Genomic DNA, 23,101 nt, shown 5'->3' with positions numbered 1-23,101 from the left:
CACCAGATCGAACCAGCTGTATGTGCTTGCTGCATGTAGAGAAGTGAGTGTCTGAGTTGTATTTCTGTATCAATGTTTGTGCTGATAGTGCACAACAATGCTGTGCTATAATGCTGACCCCTCTCATGGCATTTATAATGTTAACAATCAAAGGTGAGGAAAACCCATTCTAACATCAAATCCTCTTTTCCATTTCTCATGTATTTGTACACCTACACAATTACTGAAGCAGTTCATGTTAATTGTCTTGCTCAAGGGAATAATAGAAGTTGCTCCCCTATGGTTTGCTCTCCTGTAGGTTTTCTGGTACAAAGAAGACAAAAAATTTGGGCTCATAAATTATTTATGTCTCCAACTTGAAGTTTGGAACACTGTTTCGCTGAGCATGACTCCTGTTAGAAATATTCACTTCTGATAAAATCATCTTAGTCTTGTTTTCTTATCCGGGTTCCTTTGGAGGATGTTTGGAACAATTTAGATTACATCACACACACACACACTTTCAGAACCGCTTGTCCCATACGGGGTCACGGGGAACCGGAGCCTACCCGGTAACACAGGGCGTAAGGCCGGAGGGGGAGGGGACACACCCAGGACGGGACGCCAGTCCGTCGCAAGGCACCCCAAGCGGGACTCGAACCCCAGATCCACTGGAGAGCAGGACTGTGGTTCAACCCACTGCGCCACTGCACCACCGCACCCCCTTAGATTACATCACATTTACATTTATTTATTTAGCAGACACTTTTCTCAGAAGCAACCTCCAATGAACTCCCTGTAGTGTTATAAACCCACACACCTTATTCACCAAGGTGACTTACACTGCTAGATACCCTACTTACAATGGGTCACTCATCCACATATCAGTGGAACACACTCTGTCACTCACACTATGGGTGAACCTGAACAGCCTGTCTTTGGAGTGTGGGAGAAAACCAGAGCATCCAGAGGAAACCCATGCAGAGAACATGCAAACTCCACCCACATTGAGCAGGGATCAAACTCACATTCTCTTGCACCACCCAGGTACTGTAAGACAGCAGCACTACTTGCTGTGCCACCCTATGGTTAGATTATCTACTAGATTTAGATATTATGTTAGTGAAGCTAGCCTGTTGCTCAATTAAAAAAAAATATATATTATCTTTAATTACATACTAGCAATAGCTAAGCACTGACGAAACTACAGAAATAACATTTCAAAAACATAAAGAGCCAGGAATTTAAATCAACATTTTTTATCATTTCAGCCACTCATTTCTTGATATTTTTATTCATCATACTCTTCCTTTGCATCAGAATATGTCATTTTACTGCCTAAGGTCAAATATCTGAGTATTCTTAAAGTTTCTATTTAGGTGCTTCAGTTTCATACGTAAGTATATCATTCATTTCCACTTATTAAAATGTTACCAATCCTTACAAACCTGGTGCTGTCTTTAGCTAGTAACAATAACATTTGTTAGATGAGGGAATAGAAAACAAGTCCCCTTCTCTAACACCATTGTATCACAAATGACTCCATAATCACCTTTTTTTTTACTCTTAACTTGTTATATTATTTACTTTAATATTTCACAATTTGGGGCAGCATGCTGGTACAGTAAGTAGCTCTGCCACCTCACAGCACCTGGGTAGTGCAAGAGAACGTGGATGTGTTGAGTTTGCATGTTCTCCTTGTGTTTCCTTGGGTGCTCCGGTTCCCTCCCACAGTCTAAAGACATGCTGTTTAAGTGAATTAGCGATGCTAAATTGCCTGTAGTGTGGGAATGGGTGAGTGACTGGTGTGTGTGTGTGTGTGTGTGTGTGTGTGTGTGCGTATGGTTACCCTGTGATGGACTAGTGTCCCGTTAAGGGTGTTCCTCCCTCTGCCTTGCACACAACGCTTCCAGAATAGGCTCTGGATCACTGCGACCCTGCTCAGGACGAACGGTTCTTGAAATTGGATGAATGAACTTTATTATTTGTATTTGTTTGATTAATTCATGAAATTAATTGATTAGTTTCTGAAATATTATAATTATGTGATGTTCAAAGGTGACGTGATAAAGTTTGGAACAAAAGCACATGATTAAGATTTGCAAAGGTAAATTTCACACCAAATCATCCTCACAGTGCAACACGTTCCCACCAAGCCAGGGAGCCCATAAAGTTACCATAATAATCATTTACGTAAATGTGTGTATATTATGTCCTTAAACTATCTGAGTTGATGGCAGTGGTAAAATATGTTTGCATAATTATCAGTTTTGCATTTATTTGTCATAATGATGATGGCAAATCTATTAACACTGTTGTCAGTTATGTTACAGGTTCAAAATTTGTTTATTAAATGTTACAAACCAGTTTATTATTGCTTTATTACTATTATTTAGACTGTTGCACAGTCAACTAAACCATTTTATGAAACTATTTATTCTGGTGTGAGTAGCAGTATTTGGTAAATTTTGGTGGCAGAACAATTTCTAAGTTTCAGCATGGTTGTTGTTGATGAAGTATAATTTTCAGATCATTTCATCAGCCTGGTAGCCATGAACTTGTCTATTTCACACATCTGCCCAGAATCTACAATTTGATAGTAAGTATAGACAATGTAAGCAACACACTACAGTAAAAGCATATAGAAGATATCTATATACTTCTAACGTCGAGTCTGATAAGATGGAACTACATGCAAACAACGTGGAAAAGCCACCTTGCCACTAAAGCTGAAGAAAGGAATTACGTGTACTAACATAGAATCATACTAAATATTAAAGTAAATGAACAAATTGATGGTGATCTGTGGGTATTTCACAAAGTATTGCTACTTTCTTTTAAACTTCAATACTCAATACATGCAGGGTTTTCAACATTTATTTTCAATCATGACAAAAGTCGTGCAACTTGAAGAACACTGCCTTGTTTCCTGTCTACATCACCTAGCCAACCACTGGGAGGTAAGTGGAATCTTCTCGAATATTTTAATTGTGAAACAAGGTCATATGAAAGCTGTAGATATTTACATACTGTGTGACGAGTAACAGCAAGTGGTAACGACTGCGAGGACAATCAAAAGGCAACAACATAAGAAGACCGTCGAATTGCAGCAACCATGGCAACATCGCGCAAAGATGCTGTTGCTTTGTGTTTATTACTAGGGGCAAATGAAGAACTTTTACCAATTGCCCCAAGAGATAATACTCAGAGCTTTTGAGAAACCCTGATTGTCTCCCACACAGTCTCACTGAAAGTATCTCCAGGCCACTTGCACTATATACCACATGTTCACTTTTGGAAGGCCATTGGAGCCCAGGAGTTGTAACACCCACATAGCACAACAATATTGAAGAACTACAAGAATTATGAGTTACGTGGCATAAAGTTATTACATATCTCAGTAGACTTATGTGAAAGCTCCAGCAAGGTAAAAAGATTCTTAGCTGAGGGTTCATGAGTAATAATATAGTGAGCTTGTAAAAGTAAGAGGAGTCATAAAGAGGCATCTGAAGAGTGGGGGAGAATGACAACAAAAGTTATACCAAAAGCTTCTGATACAGACATCAACTGTCACAAGCTATCGATGAAACTGGACAACTCATTCATTTCGCCCACCTCCTTGGCTAAAAGTCTAGGAGTAACGATTGACATGAGTCTGTCTTTCTCTCAGCACATCGAAGCCACAACCCAGTCTTGCAGATACATCCTGCATAATATTTATAGGATCCGTCCCTACCTCACAACTGACTCTGCCCAACTACTTGTCCAGGTCACGGTGACATCCCGTCTGGACTACTGAAACTCTCTCCTGTGTGGCCTTCCTGCTACTGCCATCAAACCTCTACAGCTGTTACAGAATGCTGCTGCTTTGATTTGCCAAAGCGTTCCCACGTATCTCCTCTACTCATTTCTCTGCACTGGCTTCCTATAGCTGCCCCAATCAAATTCAAGACCCTGGTTACTGCCTACAAATGCATCAATAGAACTGCTCCTAGCTATTTACAAGACTTGAGCAACCACTGCACCCCAGCCAGACCCCTTAACTCGTCCACTTGTGCTCGCTGCGTGGTGCTGTGCACAAAAGGTAAAGCATGGAGGTTCTCGGTTCTGGCTCCATTGTGGTGGAATGACCTTCCCCTCCCACTCAGAACTGCAGAAACTCTTGTCTAAATTCAAGAAGGGTCTGAAAACTCACCTTTTCTGGACCCATTTCGCCCAAGATCTGTCCAGCTCATGTATGGTGTAAATGTTCATGCATTGTAACTTCATGAGTATCTTCAGATTAGCCTTTATACAGACACTACTCCGCCATTGTTTGTAATTGTTTGTGTATCTTATATTATATAAAAAAAAAAAAAAATGGTAGGAGGTTATCAGGATTCATCTATCCTGTGTTTTATGCACCTACTTGGGCAATGAACATCCGGTGCATCAAGTGGAAGGTAACAAACTAGGTTTACTTAAGAGTCACATGTCCGCAGCCATGTCTCTTTCTCTTAATGTACAATGCACAAATTGTATTTTTTGCTGAGATGTACGTCGCTTCGGACAAAAGCGTCTGCTAAATGAATAAATGTAAATGTAAATGTAAATCTTATTTAACCTTACCTACTCAATTCAAGGGGGTGCGGTGGCGCAGTGGGTTGGACCGCAGTCCTGCTCTCCGGTGGGTCTGGGGTTCGAGTCCCGCTTGGGGTGCCTTGTGACGGACTGGCGTCCCGTCCTAGGTGTGTCCCCTTCCCCCTCCGGCCCTACGCCCTGTGTTGCCAGGTTAGGCTCTGGTTCCCCGTGACCCCGTAAGGGACAAGCGGTTCTGACAATGTGTGTGTGTGTGTGTACTCAATTCAAATTTTTTTATTGAAACAGTTTACATGATTTGCAGTATTAAAACTGAATTATAGAGTAATACATGTTACAAAAGCCAATTAGAGAATGTACCTTTCTCAACAGCACAGTAACTTCTGGGAACAGCAAACATTTGCCAAAAGTTCACTAATGTAATATCTATTGCACTTGCTCTAGGTTTCTGCTGCAGTGAACTGGTTGATAAACTTGTGTCGGATACCATAAACATGTTCATCTCTTCATGAATGCAAATATGAAGGGTCCTCAGTCCTTTCTTGAGCAATATCCAATCCTACCTACCAGATGGAACTATGGGCCTTCCAGATAGGTCCCCATTGAAGCCATTTTCCGTGGTCGTGCTGGTGGCGGTGGCGGAGTAGGGGGCAGTGGCGCCGTGCCCCCCGTCTGGCTGGCAGGTCCTGTATGTTGAATAGCCGTTCTCTTCAGCCTGAGCCGCAGGGTCCCGCGCTGTGGCTGAGCCCCACTGCAAGGAACTGTCCTCAGGCTGCTGACGGTCTGCCATCACAACTGGTGGTGTGTCTCTGTTGGGGGAAGGGCAACCAGAGTTAGAACACTACTGGGCAAGCAGAGGCCATTACAATAGCTCATAAATTTCACTTAGATTTAGGTGCAGGTGCTCTGTGGCAGATTGATGATTTACTCTGAAAATTGATTGCTTTATGTTCTATGCCTCCTAGAATTGTTTCTGGGTCACTGCAATCATAGTAGGCTAAGTGGTTATTGAACACTGATAATCACATTTACTGCTCAAGTGGCATCACAACAAATGCAACGAACGAATGTACCGTAAGCTTATTTTACCTTGACATGATCTTCTGCTCTAACTCGGAGCCAAGCCCTCAAGACTTTACAACATCTAAAGCTGGAAACCATCCAAGAAGGTGAATCAGACCATACTCAGGGCTCATTACAAGGGTCACATACTCACTAGACCCCTCATGTATGCTCACCAGCTGGTGAGCTGTATTCAGAGCCCCTGGTATATAGTCCTGCACCTGCTCTATAAGATGTGCTCTAGGTTGACACCTAAAAGACCAAGAGACACAGGCTCCACATAGGCTCCACATTATGTATGCCAAACACATAACTACTGACCTGCAACCACCATGTAAAATCTGTTTTAACCGATTACTTAGTGAGGAGTGTTACAGTTTGGTTACAGAAGAGTAAAAATGCATGCATTTAATAAGTTGTATTTTTCCAAAGTATTTCAAGTTAAATAATGCAACAGAAGTAATCCTCCTAGTACTTGATTGCACATCTGTAGAGGTGATTATTTGCCGCGTATCAGGGTGAATTCTGTATTGGCTTGAACGCTGATATTAATTACCATTATTTCAGCTGAAGGAATTTAATTTTGTATCCAAAGTGGCTTGCACTTTTACATACTTATACTACATACGTATAGGATGATTTATATTTATTCATTTGGCAGACGTTTTTCTCCAAAGTGACACACTTCAGAGTAAACAGAGATATATTTCATAAGAGTGGGAAAGGTTCGGCAAATCAAACACAACTTGTGCCACTGCATTCTGGTTCAATTTCCTAGCAGGTCGCTTTAATTAAAGTAATTCAGTTCTGGATTCTGAATTCTCTTTTGAAGTACGGTGAAACACTGTGATAATGCACCCTGCAATTATCTTTGCGAATTGAGATATAACGCAATTGAAAATTGGCTCCCGTGTTCTGACTGCAAAAGGTTCTACTAGTATAATGAGCAGTATTCTACTAGTATAAGTATAACATGTGTCATCTGCATGTCTTGAGGGCATTACTGGGAGTAACGTATACCAGCCATGCACTGTCCATAAAGAACACCATATCTGAACACAAGGAGGCTCACAGTGTATTTGGTACCAGAGTACTTTAGGCCAAAAATCCTTGATACACTTTGTGGCTGAATGTTCTCGACACTTGGATGAAAAGACGAGTACAGCTGTCAGCTGATCAAAACTTGGTTAGATGAGTTGGATTTAATGCAGAGGGTGCCAACTGGACAGGCCTGGGAGATCCAATCGTTCTGTGAGGGTTTTAATATCAGTAATATCAGACTCTGATATTACTGAACGCTAAGCTTCAATGGCAACAAAACAAAGAAAAATGGATATTGTGGAGACTTTATAATCACGATTTAAATTTACATTTATTCATTTAGAAGACGCTTTTTTCCAAACTGTTAATCATAACCCCTCCATTTTTATTATTGTAAGCATCTATACTATAAAACCAGTGTTTCCAAACACCATTTGCAACTGAGCTGCCACCTTCATTTAACAGTGTGCTTGTATAGTAATAGTATGCCAGTGACTCAATACACAACATGAAAAACGTCTGTCTGCGGATAGTACACAAGGCCTCGCAGCAGGGAGCCTTTCATATGACTCATTCGAGTTCCTGTTTTTCTAACATTCTACAAAAAAAATGAACCCTCTCTTTAAAAGGCTTGTACCACAGAAATACTTTGCAGCATTATTAATAGAGCCACAAAGGCTGCAAGGAAGTTGGGAGCAAAGATGTTAGGAAACAGGCCTTATGAGAAGGTTACAGGTCTCTAGAGAAAGTTAAACAATTGTGCAATTCAGTAAGTTAACTTTCAGTATTTCAGTAAAATGGCTTGCTATTGTAATTCATGAAGTGTTAAAAATTATTCCATGTAAACGGTGTCCAATAAAAAAAAAAAATCCTTAAAAACCCGCTGAAGATCCTTTATTTGATCCTAATATATTTTAGTCTAAATGAAAAATGTATTTTTAAGTCCCATCCCACTTCCATACAGCCACAAAATGTGCACTGAACCAATCTGCAATATGAAGCAAAGAACTTCTGCTGTGATGTGTGTTCACATGACTTGAACTTCCAAAACTCAAGGCCTCGTTATCGTCAGGATTATGAGTTGGTAATTTACCTAAACTGATTGCCACAAAAGATCTAATATGATGGGATATAAGACGAAATCTCAATGGCTAAAAATTAAGTACTGGCATTTACAAAAGAGAACATGGGTTTAGGCAGTTTGCCTTCGCCTTGCATCAAGTTCTGTACGGCACACTTCTGTGCAGTCCCTATCTTAAAAGACACCAAGGCATCTAAGTGGCTCTTTTCCTAGGTAGAAGACCTTTCAAATTTCTGCTCAGTTGCTAAGCATTCCGGATTTCCACTACTACAAATGTGTGTCCATCTATCCAATATATGAGCTGCTTTTCCTCACTAGGAGGTTTAAGTATGTATTTCTCACTTATTTTCCCATGCTGGTCCCCTTCATGTAGATAACTCTCATCCATCTTCAAGCTGCTAGTTGAACTACTTACTTCAAGAGGAATATGTATCCTGCATTATACAGTAGACACCAGTCTTTCTAGGAATGGAAAAAAATTAACAGCAAAATTTTAAAGTCAATAGCAAAACTAATCACCTATTAATGATCATCTACCTATCAGGGTCGAATGATAGCATATATGAACACACTATCTACACTAGAAGCCACCATTGTTTAAATTACATTTACGTATTTAGCAGACACTTTTGTCCAAAGCGACTTCGAATGAACTCTATGTAGTGTTATCAGCCCACACACCTTATTCACCGGAGTGACTCACACTGCTAGATACACTACTTACAATGGGTCACTCATCCATACATCAGTGGAACACACTCTGTCACTCACACACTACGGGTGAACCTGAACAGCATGCCTTTGGACTGTGGGAGGAAACCCACACAGATACGGGGAGAACACGCAAACTCCAAATGTGCTGATGATGTCATGTCAATTGGTGGTGAAACAACTGCAAAGAGAATTCCAAGCCTGCCATTCACTAAATACGCTATACGTTGCTGTTCTTCTTAAGCTTGGCTAAATTATATAACTTCAGTGTACCAGTCCGTTATTAAGGTTCAGTACTAATTAATTCTGTTTTGAATTTCACAAGTTATCAGGTTTTAGGGAGCATTTCGCACCAACACAAATGCAACATACATGGATGGTTTCTGTTTTACTAACAAATATAAAGCATTCCTCGACACCAACTCCTTTCAGGATGACTAAAAACTTTTCAGTTAATGCTCTAATAACATTTTCTTTTTCATACGGTTTGAATTGCAATACACTCAATGATTACCATAGCAGAATTCATAAATGTAATAGCTCCGTAGGGAAAATAGCAGCATAAACAGCAAATACCACAAGCACGACCAGGATTGAGAAGCACTTTGCAAAACAGAAGTGCAGCAATGGTGGAGAAAAAAGAGAATTACTAAAGACTCCTTAGAAAAGGGAGACATTTTTCTGAACTGATATTTCCTGAGATAACAAAATAAAGCAGAGTAATGAAACATGCAACTTTCATTCCCCTCTAGCTTTCAGAGAATAACAAACAAAAATAAACCATAGGTCATAAGAAGAATATTCTGCAGCATGGTTTTCTTTACCAAGTAAGTGCCCAGAAACTACCAAAATCTCAGTAACGTTACCGTAAAAATGGTGTTTCTTTGGAACAATATACCCCCACACAAACTGAACTGCCGGACCAAGTCCTGGAAATTTTCTGTACCAATAAGAGATCAGAATTAAACTATCATTCAAAGCAGTGAATTGTCTGAGGTGGTTGTGTACCTATGTCTTGCATTCATTGTAGTGGAAAGTGTGGGTTCAACCTAGTATGAACCAACATCAGAAAGCATCTTGGTCAGTGTTCTACCCCTAATCCAGAGAAATTACTAGGCAGAGAATATGGGAAACAATATGCAGGGGTATTACAGGCAGCATCATAACAGCCATGTGATTTATATATTCAACATGGGTCAACTGAACCTCTGCTCATCCTCCTTCCTTGCTACCCCCTTCCTTGCTACCGAAATTGGTTGATTTTCATCCTTCCACAAGCACTGGGTATCCAGAATATCAGAGGCATGCTTGTGGAAGACAGGGTACTCAAATTACAGCATGGAGCAAAAAATACAAATACAAAATTTTAAAGTACAAGACAGAGCCGCAGAACCAAAAAGTCAGTCAAGGACAAAGTCCTCAGGTGTTAATGCTTTGTGTAGGCTGAAAATCCATTTTCTCAAGGCAACCCAATCTTCACCATGATGACTTCCACTCTGCAAGCATCTTACATGAAGTCACAAGGTTCCACACAAAATTCACAAACCTTTGTGTCCTGCTCTGGGTTGCACTCCCCGGTCCCTCAGCCAGAAAGCATAATAAGTAAGACTGACACACCGACAACACAACACCATACACTACAATACAACGCAAAGCAAAGCAAGGGAAAGTAACTGAGGTACATATAAATGAATCAGAACTTATGTACATATCCAACAGTGAATAAGAGTGAGCTCAGAAAATATCACTGCAGTACACACAGCCATCATTGATGTGAGCATTTGTTCAAAGATCTGAATAATTTTTTATTTGAGACCAATGATATTCCTTGTTGCAGTTTTTCTTCTTATGTGGGAGTGATTGTGTGGGCCTGCATAACCGCTTCATCGGACACTAGTACAGGCCTAGTGGTGGGGGTGGTGGAGGAGGAGTGAGGGCAATGTTATACTTCTCATGTGTCCATCAGACAGCTGGAAGCGGGCAAACAGCGTAGGCGGAAAAGGCTTAGCAGCTGAAACAAAACAGCAGTATGTAAGTAGTACCACAATGGTTTTCGATGATGTGAAATGTGTTTCCATTCAAAACTGGACACCAAAAATGTGTGCAAGCAAATACATTTAGACACACACACACAACTGATGGTGTGGGGATAAATCAACAGATGATAATGGATGTGAAAGTCTCCACATGTCGCAGAACATCTGAACTGGCTCAAAACCAGTTTTGCCTTTGCCTGGCTGGTTTGGGGTGATGTGTAAACCACAGTGGTTCAGAAGGGAAAAAAATACACATCCCTTGGAATGGAAGGCACAGAGCCCCTTGCCAGTACCAAATACAAGGGATCAGCAGCTTGTGTGGATGAGGCTGAAAGTGGATCGGTCCAGCATCAAGCATCAAAATGAATACATGCTAACATGTTAACATTTACCTTGGGCTAATATATTTATTTAAAATAGAGGTACTCATGTGGTTAATTTGCATGCATAATATTGTAATGTGGGTAAAAACAACCTGCACTGTATGTGCTTAACTGCAGCAAGGTGGATGTGAAGCTCTGTGGCACTGCATATGTATCAGCCTCAGTTATACAACAGCGATGCAGCGCTCCTAAGTGTTGACTTGTTCCCTTTCTGCCTGCAGGGAGTCCTACTCAATATGTTGTGTACATGCCTTGCAAAAACAAGCAAAAATTGAGACAACAGGTAGCTGGAAGGTTTGGGAAGCCATAGATGCAGGAAGCCTGGGGTAAAGGGGTACACTGCCCACAAGCATGCATTAAGCTATAGTGGAAAATATGTTTTTGATGAAAATCAGCAAAGCGGCAGACAATTTTTATGCTAAAAGTGGTAATCTGGGGATAATTAGGGGTTTCTATGGTTATTGTTGATTATTAGAAAATTGGTTTGAACATGTATACGATGATCAATGGATCTGCTCCCTGATACCTGCACAATCTGATCGTTTGCTAAATGCAAGGGCCCATGAAAGAATACTGCTCTAATGAATCCCCCCCAACAATAAAATAAATTATCACAAGTGGTTTCTGACTGATGGGTGGCTGGCGGTGTTGTGGTTGGAGTAGCTGAATTTGGCTTTGGAGGTTACCGATTTGATCCCTGCCTCCAGCTGTAGTGCCCTTGAGCAAAGTGCTTGCCCTGCAATTGCTCCAATACCTTTGCCTGGATGTGTGCCTGGGTACCACCTAGTTGTGGCACTGTGATGGACTGGTGTCTCGTCCAGGGTGTGCCCCACTCCTTCAGCTTTGTGCCCGATAGGCTCCAGCTTGCTGCGACCCTGCTCGGTACAAGTGGTTGTTGAAATTGGTTGGTTGGTTTCTGATTGATCTGAAAAATGGCTTATATATTAAAACCATTTGGGTGAGAATCATCTGAAGCTTTTATATCCAGTGGGACCTCCATAACTGTTAGCTGACAGGAATGACATAAAAAGATGTTTATGGCCCCAAGGGCTCAGATATGTGCAAGAAGGCAGGTTTTCTGAACATAAAAAACAGCAGCAGAACAGCTGTAAAGGGACAAGCAGGACACGTTAGACTTTAAAATGGAAAATTATTCGCATTACATAACCCCACACAGTCAGGAATTAATCATTTTTTTGTACTAAATAACTGTGTTTTCACTCCTCACATATAATCTGCAGATTTTAGTACCATCTGGAAAAAAAAACACTATTTGAAAAACACCTGACAATATACAAAAGACCGTCTTTGTTACGACCACACCTGCACCTCAACCAGAAGCACACACACACACACACTTTCAGAACCGCTTGTCCCTTACGGGGTCACGGGGAACCGGAGCCTACCCGGCAACACAGGGCGTAAGGCCGGAGGGGGAGGGGACACACCCAGGACGGGACGCCAGTCCGTCGCAAGGCACCCCAAGCGGGACTCGAACCCCAGACCCACCGGACAGCAGGACTACGGTCCAACCCACTGCGCCACCGCAACCAGAAGCACCTGCCTCTAATTAGAGCAACTGGCTATAAAGAGCACCACTCCTCTACCACCACCTACTTTTGGAATCTCACTTGAGACAACCTTTGTGTTCTTAAACCTGCTTTGGCTCCCTTGTCCAGCTTGTCCTCACTCCCTAGCCCAGTTTCATGTCTCCCTGGTCATGACTGCTTGCTGCGCCCCTTGACCCCGACCTCGGATCCTCACTCCAGCCCTGCCTGCCAATCAACTGAACATTTGCCTGTCCCCAACCACGATAACCAGCCTAGTCCTTTGGCTTTGAAAAAAAGGATCCTGCACTTGGGTCCAGCCTCCTGTGTCCTTTGTTTGCCTTGACAGTCTAATTTCCTTTGCGATAGTGCTGTCCATGTATGTGTCCCCTTTTCCCCAATAAGAGAAATACTCTCTCTTAGAGTGCTGTCCATGTACTTGTCCAGCATTTTGAATCAGAGAAAAGGTCTCTGACTGAAATAGTGATGGACATGTGCAGCAGGTCCCATATTCTCAATAGTGGAAAGTCACTCTCAGTAAGATAGTGCTGTCAGTGTATGTGTCCTATGTTCTGAATGGCAGAAATTCTCTGAGATAGTGTTGTCTATGTGTGTTTGCCATGGTTTCAATGGAGGAAATATGCTCACTGCGTGAGAGAGCTGTCCGTGTATCTGTTCTCAATGAAAGAAGCAGTTACTCTCAGTGATACAGTGCTGTCCATGTATGTTTCCTTGTATTCTCAATACTGGGAAAAGCAACTCTGAGTAAGAAAGTGCTATAAATGTGTACCCGTTTTTTCCCATTTAAAACACTCTGAGAAATTGCTCTCCATATACCTCTCCCCATGTTCTCAGTAGCAGAAATGGCATCTCTGATTCAGAGTGCTGTCCATGCATATGTCCTCATGTTCTCAATATGAGAAACAATTACCGAGTAAGATGTTTGTCTCCATTTTCTCAATATGGTAAAGCCTATCCAATTAAGACAGGAATGCCCATATAGGTGTCTCCATATTAATAGGAAAAAGTGATTCACATTGAGATGGTGCTTCCATGTACAGTATGTGTCCCAATGTTGGGAAAACAGTCGCTCTGGGTCAGATAATTCTGTCCGTACATGTGTCCCCATGTTCCACATAAAATAAATAAGTCTGAGTAAGATAGTGATGTCCATGTACATGTCTCATCTTCTCAATTGGAGAAGCAGCCACTCTGAATGAGATAATGCGGTCCATGTACTGTATATGCCCCTGTGGTCACAGTATGGGAAACACTGACTGTGACATGTACGTGTCCCCAGGTTCTAAACGAGGGAAACAAGTCACTCTGATTCTGCTTTCAATGTATGTGCCCTGTGTTCTCGATAGGGGAAACGCATCACTCTAATGTAGATGGTGCTGTTTACCTATGTCCTCATGTTCTTAACAGGGTAAGAAGTGACTGCCTTGGAGTACCATAGCTGCTGTTGAAAAGCCCTGCAATGCAGCAGTAGAGGTGTGAGTCATGAAGATGACAGTGTGGGAGGGAGAGGCAGAGCAGGGAACTACAGCACTATATAGCACATTTTCATTTGTCCCATATTTATGCTGCAGTCTGCCATTTCAAGCTGGGTGCAGTTTGCATGTTATCAACTTGTGACAGTTACTAGGGACAGACCATTTTATGCCTTTGGTTATGTTTGTCATAAAGGATTTGATTGAGATGTTCTCATATAACACTTATGAAGTCTGTTTAAGACTTAAGGGGCAGCAGGTGGCATAGTGGTTAGAGGTACCATCTTGACCCCAGTTCAGATCCTACCTCCTGCTGTAGTACCTTTGAGAATTGTACCCTGAATTGGTAGGTCTTATGGTCTTAACATTGTAAGTCACCTTTGGTCAGCTGAATTGGTCAACTATAAATGGGTTTATTATACAGCCTATGCCAAGTATATACAGCATCCTTTATGTATCCCATCATTACTTCTGTATCTTGTCTGGATGTGAGGGTGCATTACCTTGACCAAACCGGTGAGTACAATCACCACAGTAGAGAAAATGCACCAGTTTGCAGACCACGCTACCTCCCTTTACAGTATCATAGAAATAAAGCATAAATATTGATGGATATATCAAAGTATACAAGTCGAATACTTTATCCAAGTTAACAATGTCAAAGGTCATTTCAGAAGTAATTTGCTTATGTGGATTTTCAAAATGTCCTTAACTTGCAGAACTACAAACATCATTGAAATATACAAATTAGACATTTTGTCAGTGCACATTTAAGGTTTAGCTATGCCTTTGTCAAATGCTGGATACACTATAGTAAAAGTATCCAGGCAGTCCCCGAGTTACGAATGTCCGACTTATGTACAACTCGTATTTAGGAATCAACCCCTTACTGACTGGAAGTTGGGTTTTTTTGTCACCCCTAAGTAACAATCAAATGAACTTCATAATTAAGCCTATTATATTAAAAATTCAAGTTACTGTATACAATGGTTCTTAATAACAAAGGGGTGCTACTTTGCAACATGCAGCAAAACACTGCGTGTCTACAGCACTTTGTTGGCTCATGGACGGGGAGCATAAGTCTGAGCTAAGACAGACTTCCTCCTTTTCCCATTAATTGTCTTGTGTTACTGTATTTGGCTTTAATACTTTTTTTCTCCTAACCATGGCACCAAAGCGTAAATGTGATGCATCCAAGAAAAAAATTGTAGGAAGGTTATCAGGATTCATCTATTCTGTTTTATGCACCTACTCGAGAGATGAACATCGATGCATCGAGTGGAAAGTAACAAACTAGGTTTACTTAAGAATCACGTCTGCAGCTATGTCTGTCTTTCTCCTAATGTAATGCACAAATTCTATTTTCACTGAGATGTACGGCTCTTTGGAGAAAAGCATCTGCTAAATGAATAAATGCAAATGTACTTGTTTCTCTGCACTGGCTTCCTATAGCTGCCCAGATCAAAAGCACGGAGGTTCTCAGTTCTGGTGCCGGTGTGGTGGAATGACCACCCCCTTTCACTCAGAACTGCTGGAACTCTATCCACATTTAAAAAGGGTCTGAAAACTCACTTCTTCCAGACTCACTTTGCTCATGGAAGGTATAAATGTTCATGCACCATAACTTTATAATCATATTCAGACAAGCCTTTACCCAGGTGCTACTCCTGTATTGTACGTAAATGTTTGTGTATCTTAAAAAAACATTGTCGGAAGGTGATCAGGATTTATCTATTCTGAGTTTTATGCAGCTACTCGTATGAACACTGGTGCATATAATGGAAAGAAACTAGCTTTTCTTAAGAATCACATGTCTGCAACTATGTCTCTTTCTGCTAATGTAATGCACAAATTGTATTCTCTGAGATGTACATTGCTTTGGAGAAAAGAGTCTGCTAAATGAATAAATGCAAATAATAAAGAGAAAGGTAAAACACCAACAATAGAAAAGCGAACATTACTTTCTTTAATGTTTTGCACGGACACTCTCTCACTGAGAGAGCACTCAGCTACAAAAGACATTTCTTCCCAGTTGCAGAATCTCATTCTCCCACCCCGCATCATACAAAGACATCTTTCTGTCTCTCTATTATAAATACGGGAGTTGTGTGCATTATTATTGCAGTGTATTATTGTATTGTTACATTAAAGATGTTTTAGTGTATCTGAAGTGTTTAATCTTTTTTCTGCATAGAAAGATATAGGGTATACTAAGACAAACAATTTACAAACTGATGTTAGATACCCACAACACTTAACTGTTCCGACTTAAGTCAAAATCTGACTTAGACAAACTGAGGACACGGAACTTGTTTGTAATTCGGGGACTGCCTGTAGTCATTAACTTGTTTACAGACTAGAAGAATTAATTGACATACTAAGGGTAATTTACTTATTCCATCTGACATGTGTCTTTGGGCTGTGGGAGGATGTGTTTCTACAGAGCAAATGGATGAAACCTTGCAAACACAGTAGAAAACTCTGCATAGACTGAGCCCAATGTCTGAATCCACAGGCTAGAAGCTGGGCCACCAGTCATTTCAGGTATTTTCCTTCAACAGATATACTGTAGACAGCAGCAGAAACAAATTCAAAAGTAGCCTTTTGTAGTTTAACTTAGTTTGAATGAGAGCACAAAATATAAAACACAACTTGGCTGTAGTTTTTGTGCTTATTTCAGTGTGGCTTTGTGAAGACTTGGAACTTCATGAATGTAGACATGGAGTATAATGTGAATTAGTCAGGTCCACATTTTATGCTGCTTCATACACTTGTATTTAGTTATATTTACTAAGTGTGTTTAGAGATTCTTGAAAGTTACTACTCAAGAAAGTTGTATGTACTGCTTGATCGGATTGAGATCTGGGGAATTTGCAGGCTAAGTCAACACCTTGAACTCTGTCAGGTTCCCCAAATCATTCCTGAACAATTTTTGCAGTGTGGCAGGGCCACTATCATCGGGGAATACTGTTACCATGAAGGGGTGAATGTGGTCTACAACAATCTCTAGGTAGATGGTACGTGTCAAAGTAACATCCACATGAATGCCAGGACCCAAGGTTTCCCAGCAGAACACTGGCCAGAGAATCACATTGCCTCCGCTAGCTTGCCTTCTTCCCACAGTGCATCCTGCTGCCATCTCTCCCCCAAGTAAACTACTTACACATACCCGGTCGTCCACATGATCTAAAAGAAAACGTGATTCATCAGAGCAGGCCACTTTCCTCCATTGCTCCATGGTCCAGTTCTGGTGCTCACGTGCCCATTGTAGGCGCTTTTGGCAGTGGACTGGGGTCAGCATGGACATTCTGACTGGTATGCGGCTACGCAGCCCCCTACGCAGCAAGCTGTGATGCACTGTGTGTTCTGACACCTGCCTATCATGGCCAGAATTTAGGTTCTCAGCAATTTCTGCTACAGTAGCTCTTCTGTGGGATCAGACCAGAGGGGCTAGTCTTCGCTTCCCACGTGAATCAATCCCTGGGTGCCCATGACTCTGTCACCGGTTCACCAGTTGTCTTTCCTTTGGTAGGTACTAACCACTGCATACTGGGAACACCCCACATGATCTGCCGCTGTGGACATCCTCTGATCCAGCCATCCAACCATCACAATTTGGCCCTTGTCAAAGTCACTCAGATCCTAACGCTTGCTAATTTCTCCTGGTTCCAACACATGGAATTCAAGGACTGACTTCACTTGCTGCCTAATATATCCCACCCCTTGCCAGGTGCCATTGTAACAAGATAATCAATGTTGTTCACTTCACCTGTCAGTGGTTTTAATGTTTTGGCTGATCAGTGTATAGAGATCTAGGTTTGCTGATATTTTGGAGGCTTCAGTTAACATTACTGCTCCCTATTACCGTGGGATGCTGCATATGTAATGTAATAGGCTTGTTTGGTCATGAAAGGATAATGAACATTTATGATTCTTCAAGAAGCCTAACAAAAGATGCATAACTTTATTTAATTTGACAAAAGCCACAAGTTTTAGGCAGAAATGAACAAGCTCATCCCATTGACGATTCAACCTTGAGGTGCTGATATTCTCATTGCAGCTTCCTGGGGCCAGCCAGAAGGGAAAACATAGATTCAATGGGAAATGTAGTGTAAGATAGACCATACTTTGGTCTGAAAGAGTCTGGTGGCATGAAGGACCTGCTGCCACATGACAGATTTTGCATGACAATTTTTCTATCTTTTATTTCTCTCTCTGGTTGCAGGTAAGAATTTTAGCCTTTAGCTCTAGCACTACAAGGTCTGACAAGTTTCCAAGTGCAGCCTGCTAGTGCCTGTGCAACCAACACATCCTCAACCCATTATCTTGTAAAAGTACATGATTTACCAGTACCTGTTATGTCTTAAATTTGGTCATATATGCACATGTACTTTTTTAATAGCTAGGGTATATTTTAACTACAGCCATTTTGGCAGCATCACCTGACGGGGCTACTATTACTGTACTCGTTTGTTACTTGCTCCAAATCTCACTGGCAAAATATTAAGACAAGCTCATTCAGGTTCACATTCCAAGAGACACAACCTGCACAAACTGTCCTAACATTTACTAATTAAATTAGTTTGCATTTCTCCATAACAATTTTAAATCTTCCCAAGCAGGGAGATTTTCACTGGACCAATTCAGGATAAAGATCTTAAGCAAGGGTATTACTGCAGGAGGTGGGATTCAAACCTGAGTCATTTGAATGCAAGGCAGCAGCTAGCACCACTACACCTGCTGCTAGCCACTAGGCAAACCGTCAGCATACACCCCAAAACCGTCAGCATACACCCCAACCTGAATAAAAATCAGCATGAAGACAACTTTGATCACTTTGAAATTAGAGCCTGTAGTTGTCTTTGTAAATAGGTAGTTCAAAAATTACATGATAATGAAAGTATTTCTCTTGACACGTAGGTGCATTCTTTCTGCTTTTTCCCCTTTTCCAGTTAAAACATAGAAAACTTAGTCTTTCACAAACATGACTTGTACATAGTATGGAGTGTAGGGACTCTTAAGACTACAGAAGCAGAAAGACTTTAAGTTTCAAGTGACTTCACTCCTCCTACAGGAGGACGGTTATGTTTTCGTTAAATTTATATGAAGTGGAAGTCGGCCAATATGTGGGATATGGATAGCTCATTCTGGGACACCTGAGGAAAACTGGAATATTCCAGACCGTCTCTCACACACATATACACCTGCAGCAAAGAACAAAATAGTTGCACACTGCTAGCACAGCATGTCAGCCTTGGAAAGAGAACTGGCTGCCAACAACAAAGTGACAATGTCATACTGTCACAACTCACCACATCACACAGGATTGCCACCAAGCTACAGGAGCTCAACTTCAGAGTTATACAACGGCATAGTGACGATTAATTCTGCTGAAGCACAACTCATTACAGCAATATATAGATATCTTGGCACTCGCATGATTAAGCTGACCTGCTTTTCTTAGTCTTTGCACTGAAATACCCATGCAAAGATACGCTGGCTAGTGGAGCCCTTTAAATTATTTTAAATTTTAATCTACAGTTTATTCATAAAATGAAGGGAACTAACACATCACACTTAAGTACACACACTGTCTGAAACCCCTTGTCCCAAGTGGGATTGCAGCAAACTGGAGCCTAACCCAGCAACCCAGGGTGCATGGCTGGAGGGGGATGCCAGTCTGTTGCAAGGCACCCCAAGCATGACTCGAACCCCAGACCCACCAGAAAGCAGGACCCAGCCAAGCCTACTATGCCACCTCACCCCCCCAGACTTAAATAGTCCTGAACAATTGTGTTAAGGACACGAAAATCTGCTGTCCAAATGTTTTTTACATTATTTACCTTGACATGTTTAAATCTTGACAGATACCCCAATGAGCATTACATTCAAATACGGAGATCACAAATGTATGACAACAAGAAGAGAGTGTACGTTATGTCAGGCATAAGAAACAGCTTTGCATCATACTCACGGACAAGTTGAGTTCATGCAGCTTAATGTGCTTCACTATGAAAAAAACTAAATAGGTGCATCCTTGCTTTAGAATTGCACCATGAAAACAATGAAACTCTTTCTTCACAAAACTCACACAGTAAAATGACCCGGTCGTACGAATGGGAAAATCATTAACTTGCTTAACATTGTAAGCCAGTTTAGAGAAGAGCATCAGTTAAATGAGGTAAAGTTTCTCAGAACTTAAATTGGTAGGTGATTTGTTTTGTTTTTTATAACGGTTTCATGAATTATAACATACTACCCAGTTTGGGATGGGAAGAGTAAAAACAAAGATTTCCCAGCACCTGAGCCCAAAGCTTAACAAATAGCTGTCTGGATGCTCACCCCAAGGCTTTTGGCGAGGGACCAACTCCTTTCACCTCACATATGTCAGACGGTGTCACTCACGGACATGTCTGCTGACATATATTTTTCACAGTAAACACCTGCTTTTTAGTGCTTCTGATATCCCCCATGACCACTGCAAACTCTGCTATATTTTTGAAATGAGGTGCAGAAATAGTACAAGTAGTAGTATTCTCAGAGTGCGTAACATTACAGTGCTACAACCACTGCCACGTCCCTAGATGTGCAGTGTGGGATTTGAGTTGGAAAGATAATAAATGTTAGACGGATGATGTACCACTCAGATGTGTTTCTTAAGGCCCTATTTGTGGAATATGATTCACTGGGAACACTCAGGAATTGCTTAAGGTAACAAAATGAGCTTTATAAGGTTTCTGTTCAGCTGGAGCAACATGGAAATAAATGGCTGCTGCAGGCACCACTGTCTGTGCTCCAGCTGGGTGTGCGTAGGGGTGGATAGAGGATGAGGGTGAATGGAGAGTGATGGGGAAGAGAGGGAGACAGAAGGCAACCATGTGATGTGGCAAAGGTGTACTGCCAGTTGCTCCCTTGTTAGAGCCATGTGGTTTTGTTCACAGTAACTGTTTTACCTTTGAAACTGCACACATTTCGACAGCTATATTTAAATATGTATCTCTGAAAAATGCTGCTTACCCTGGTGAACTTCAAAACAAGCACAGTTCCACTTGTTTCCCGTTATAAAATGAGAATGTAAAAGTAGGGACTGCATCCTGTCTGGTCAGTGGGGAATATATTGCCCGCTTATTGAATTGAACATCGTCTTTGGACAACGGAAAACACCAGACTTGTTGAGAAGAAGAAAATGTTGCTTGCCCTGGAGGGACCTGGAAGAACACTAGGAGGCACAAGGCATCTTCGTTTATCACTGCCATGACTATGCAGTCTTGGTCCTTGGTTTTTTTTTTAACTCCCCTTTTGGTTTTCATGGTGAGGGGTTTTGTTTGTTTAGCGTGCCATTGGGGTGGAGGACAGCCAACCGTGGTAGGGAACAAAGGGTGATTGATCATAGCTGCCATGCAGCATCACGGATATTTATTTCTTTTTCCCATTTAGGTTTTTGCTGTACAACAGAGTGAGTGGAAAAAGTGTCGAAGTACCCTGAGGGAAAGGAGTAGTAACTACTCTGGGTCCTCATGTTAACATTTCAGCTATGAATGTTGAAATATGTTAACATTTCTGTTTATTGCAGCACAAATTAAACTTGTTTTCACACTCAGATGTAATTTGGCAGTAAAACGCACACAAAAAGAATGGGATTATAATTCAACTCTATTACAAAGAGTTAACAGCTTGTGTCTGGTGTTCCTGAGTGTTGGTAATGAATAACAAGATGAACATTACCAGCATGGACAAACTATGTTTAAAGGATAAAATAGTCCACAACCAACACTGAATAGGAGTTTATTAAAAAAAAAAAAAATTACTCCTCTTTAATGTTAATTTAAATGTAGCAAAAAGTTAATGTTCAATGTCTTACAGTGTATTTATTACAGCTATATAGAACAAATCAGTCTAAAGATGACATTTAATTGGAGTAGGTGACAACTTTTATTAATTTTAAAGTAGTAGTAATTTTAACTTCAAGATAATTAAAAAAAAAAACAATAAAAAAGAACCATCCAGGCTGTACCCTTCTTTGCTCACGAGGTTTCTGGGATAGGCTCTGGACCACCACAGCCCTGCAGTGGACGAGCGGTTCATGAAAGTTAAATAATGTTACGGAGAATTTTTAATCAATTACAGATTTAACTTAAAAAAAAAAAAAACATAAGCCAACCTATTAATTCATTTAGGGTGTCTGTATTATATAGCTTTTACTGAATATGACATAATTCAAGTCAGCAGTTGGACAGCTGATGTTTAGCGGTTAAAGCTGCTGCCATTGAATCCAAAGGAGGCCGATTTAAATCTCACCTACTGCTGTAATATCCTTGAGCAAGATGCATACCCTAAATTGCTCCAGTAAAATTATCAGTTGTACAGATGGGTAAATACTTGTAAGTAGCTTAACACTAAGTTGCTTTGGAAAGAAGCATCAGATAAATCAATTTATTTTTACAGTGTGCTCTTCTCCTCACAGGGACACAGAGTGTTGAACATGGTTAGAATGCTAAACAAGGTTAGTTATAACACATAAAAATAAATAACAGCATAAGCCAACTGGGAGTCTTCTGTTCTCCTCTCCACTGTTGCCAATCAAAACTAAGTATCAGTGCCTACCCTCAACTCCTGGCCATTCTACTGTGGAGTCAAAGGACCTGTGTGGATATGGCTCATATGAAAAATAGCAATACCTCAATCAGTATTATGCTACAGTCCATAAAGACTATAATTCGCAATGCAAATCTCCACAGTGTATACAGTACATTGCATAAACAGTACCCTATGGTGCTAAAAGTGACTAAATACACAAACACACTGAGTTACAAACAGATTTCTGATGTCAATTTTAGTTAATGAGCCACGGACCCAATGTATTTGTTTTCTTGCTTCTCCCTTAAATTTTATATAATATTTAGCCACTGTGATAATTCTCTGTACCACTCTGTGCTGCATTTATTCATTTTGTAACATCAGTCTTGCAGGATTGCAGTATGTCACTTGCAAGTATTACAATCATTCTGTCTGTGTCAGCCACTTTCTTCTTTCCCAACAAAAGCAAACACCCCTCACCCTACCCGGCTTAGCTGAACACCTTAATGATCTGGCTGTCCTCCCACAGTAATCCTCCCACACCACGAGCCTTCAAGAGGCATCCAGATCTTTTTAAAAGAAGATTCAGGGACAAAGCTGCCTCCAGGCCCCT

The 23,101-nt window shown here is 41.0% G+C and overlaps 1 protein-coding gene across 4 annotated transcripts in view; it reads right to left on the bottom strand.

Moving 5' to 3' along the window:
- Positions 1 to 23,101, bottom strand: part of LOC108922326 (microtubule-associated protein 2-like) — a 72,312-nt gene that overhangs the window by 27,110 nt on the left and 22,101 nt on the right. For 3 of the 4 annotated variants that reach the window (XM_029255944.1, XM_018732400.2, XM_029255945.1), the window contains one exon: positions 5,125 to 5,366. In XM_029255944.1, coding sequence (XP_029111777.1) covers positions 5,125 to 5,347 — 223 coding nt within the window. In that variant the 5' untranslated portion in view covers positions 5,348 to 5,366. Of the gene's footprint in view, positions 1 to 5,124; positions 5,367 to 9,998; positions 10,025 to 23,101 lie in introns of those variants that run through there. The other variant, XM_029255946.1, reaches the window with a different exon arrangement.

Source organism: Scleropages formosus, chromosome 1 (genome assembly GCF_900964775.1).
Source record: "Scleropages formosus chromosome 1, fSclFor1.1, whole genome shotgun sequence".
Classification (NCBI taxonomy): domain Eukaryota; kingdom Metazoa; phylum Chordata; class Actinopteri; order Osteoglossiformes; family Osteoglossidae; genus Scleropages; species Scleropages formosus.
This window is presented reverse-complemented; position numbering and strand designations above follow the sequence as displayed.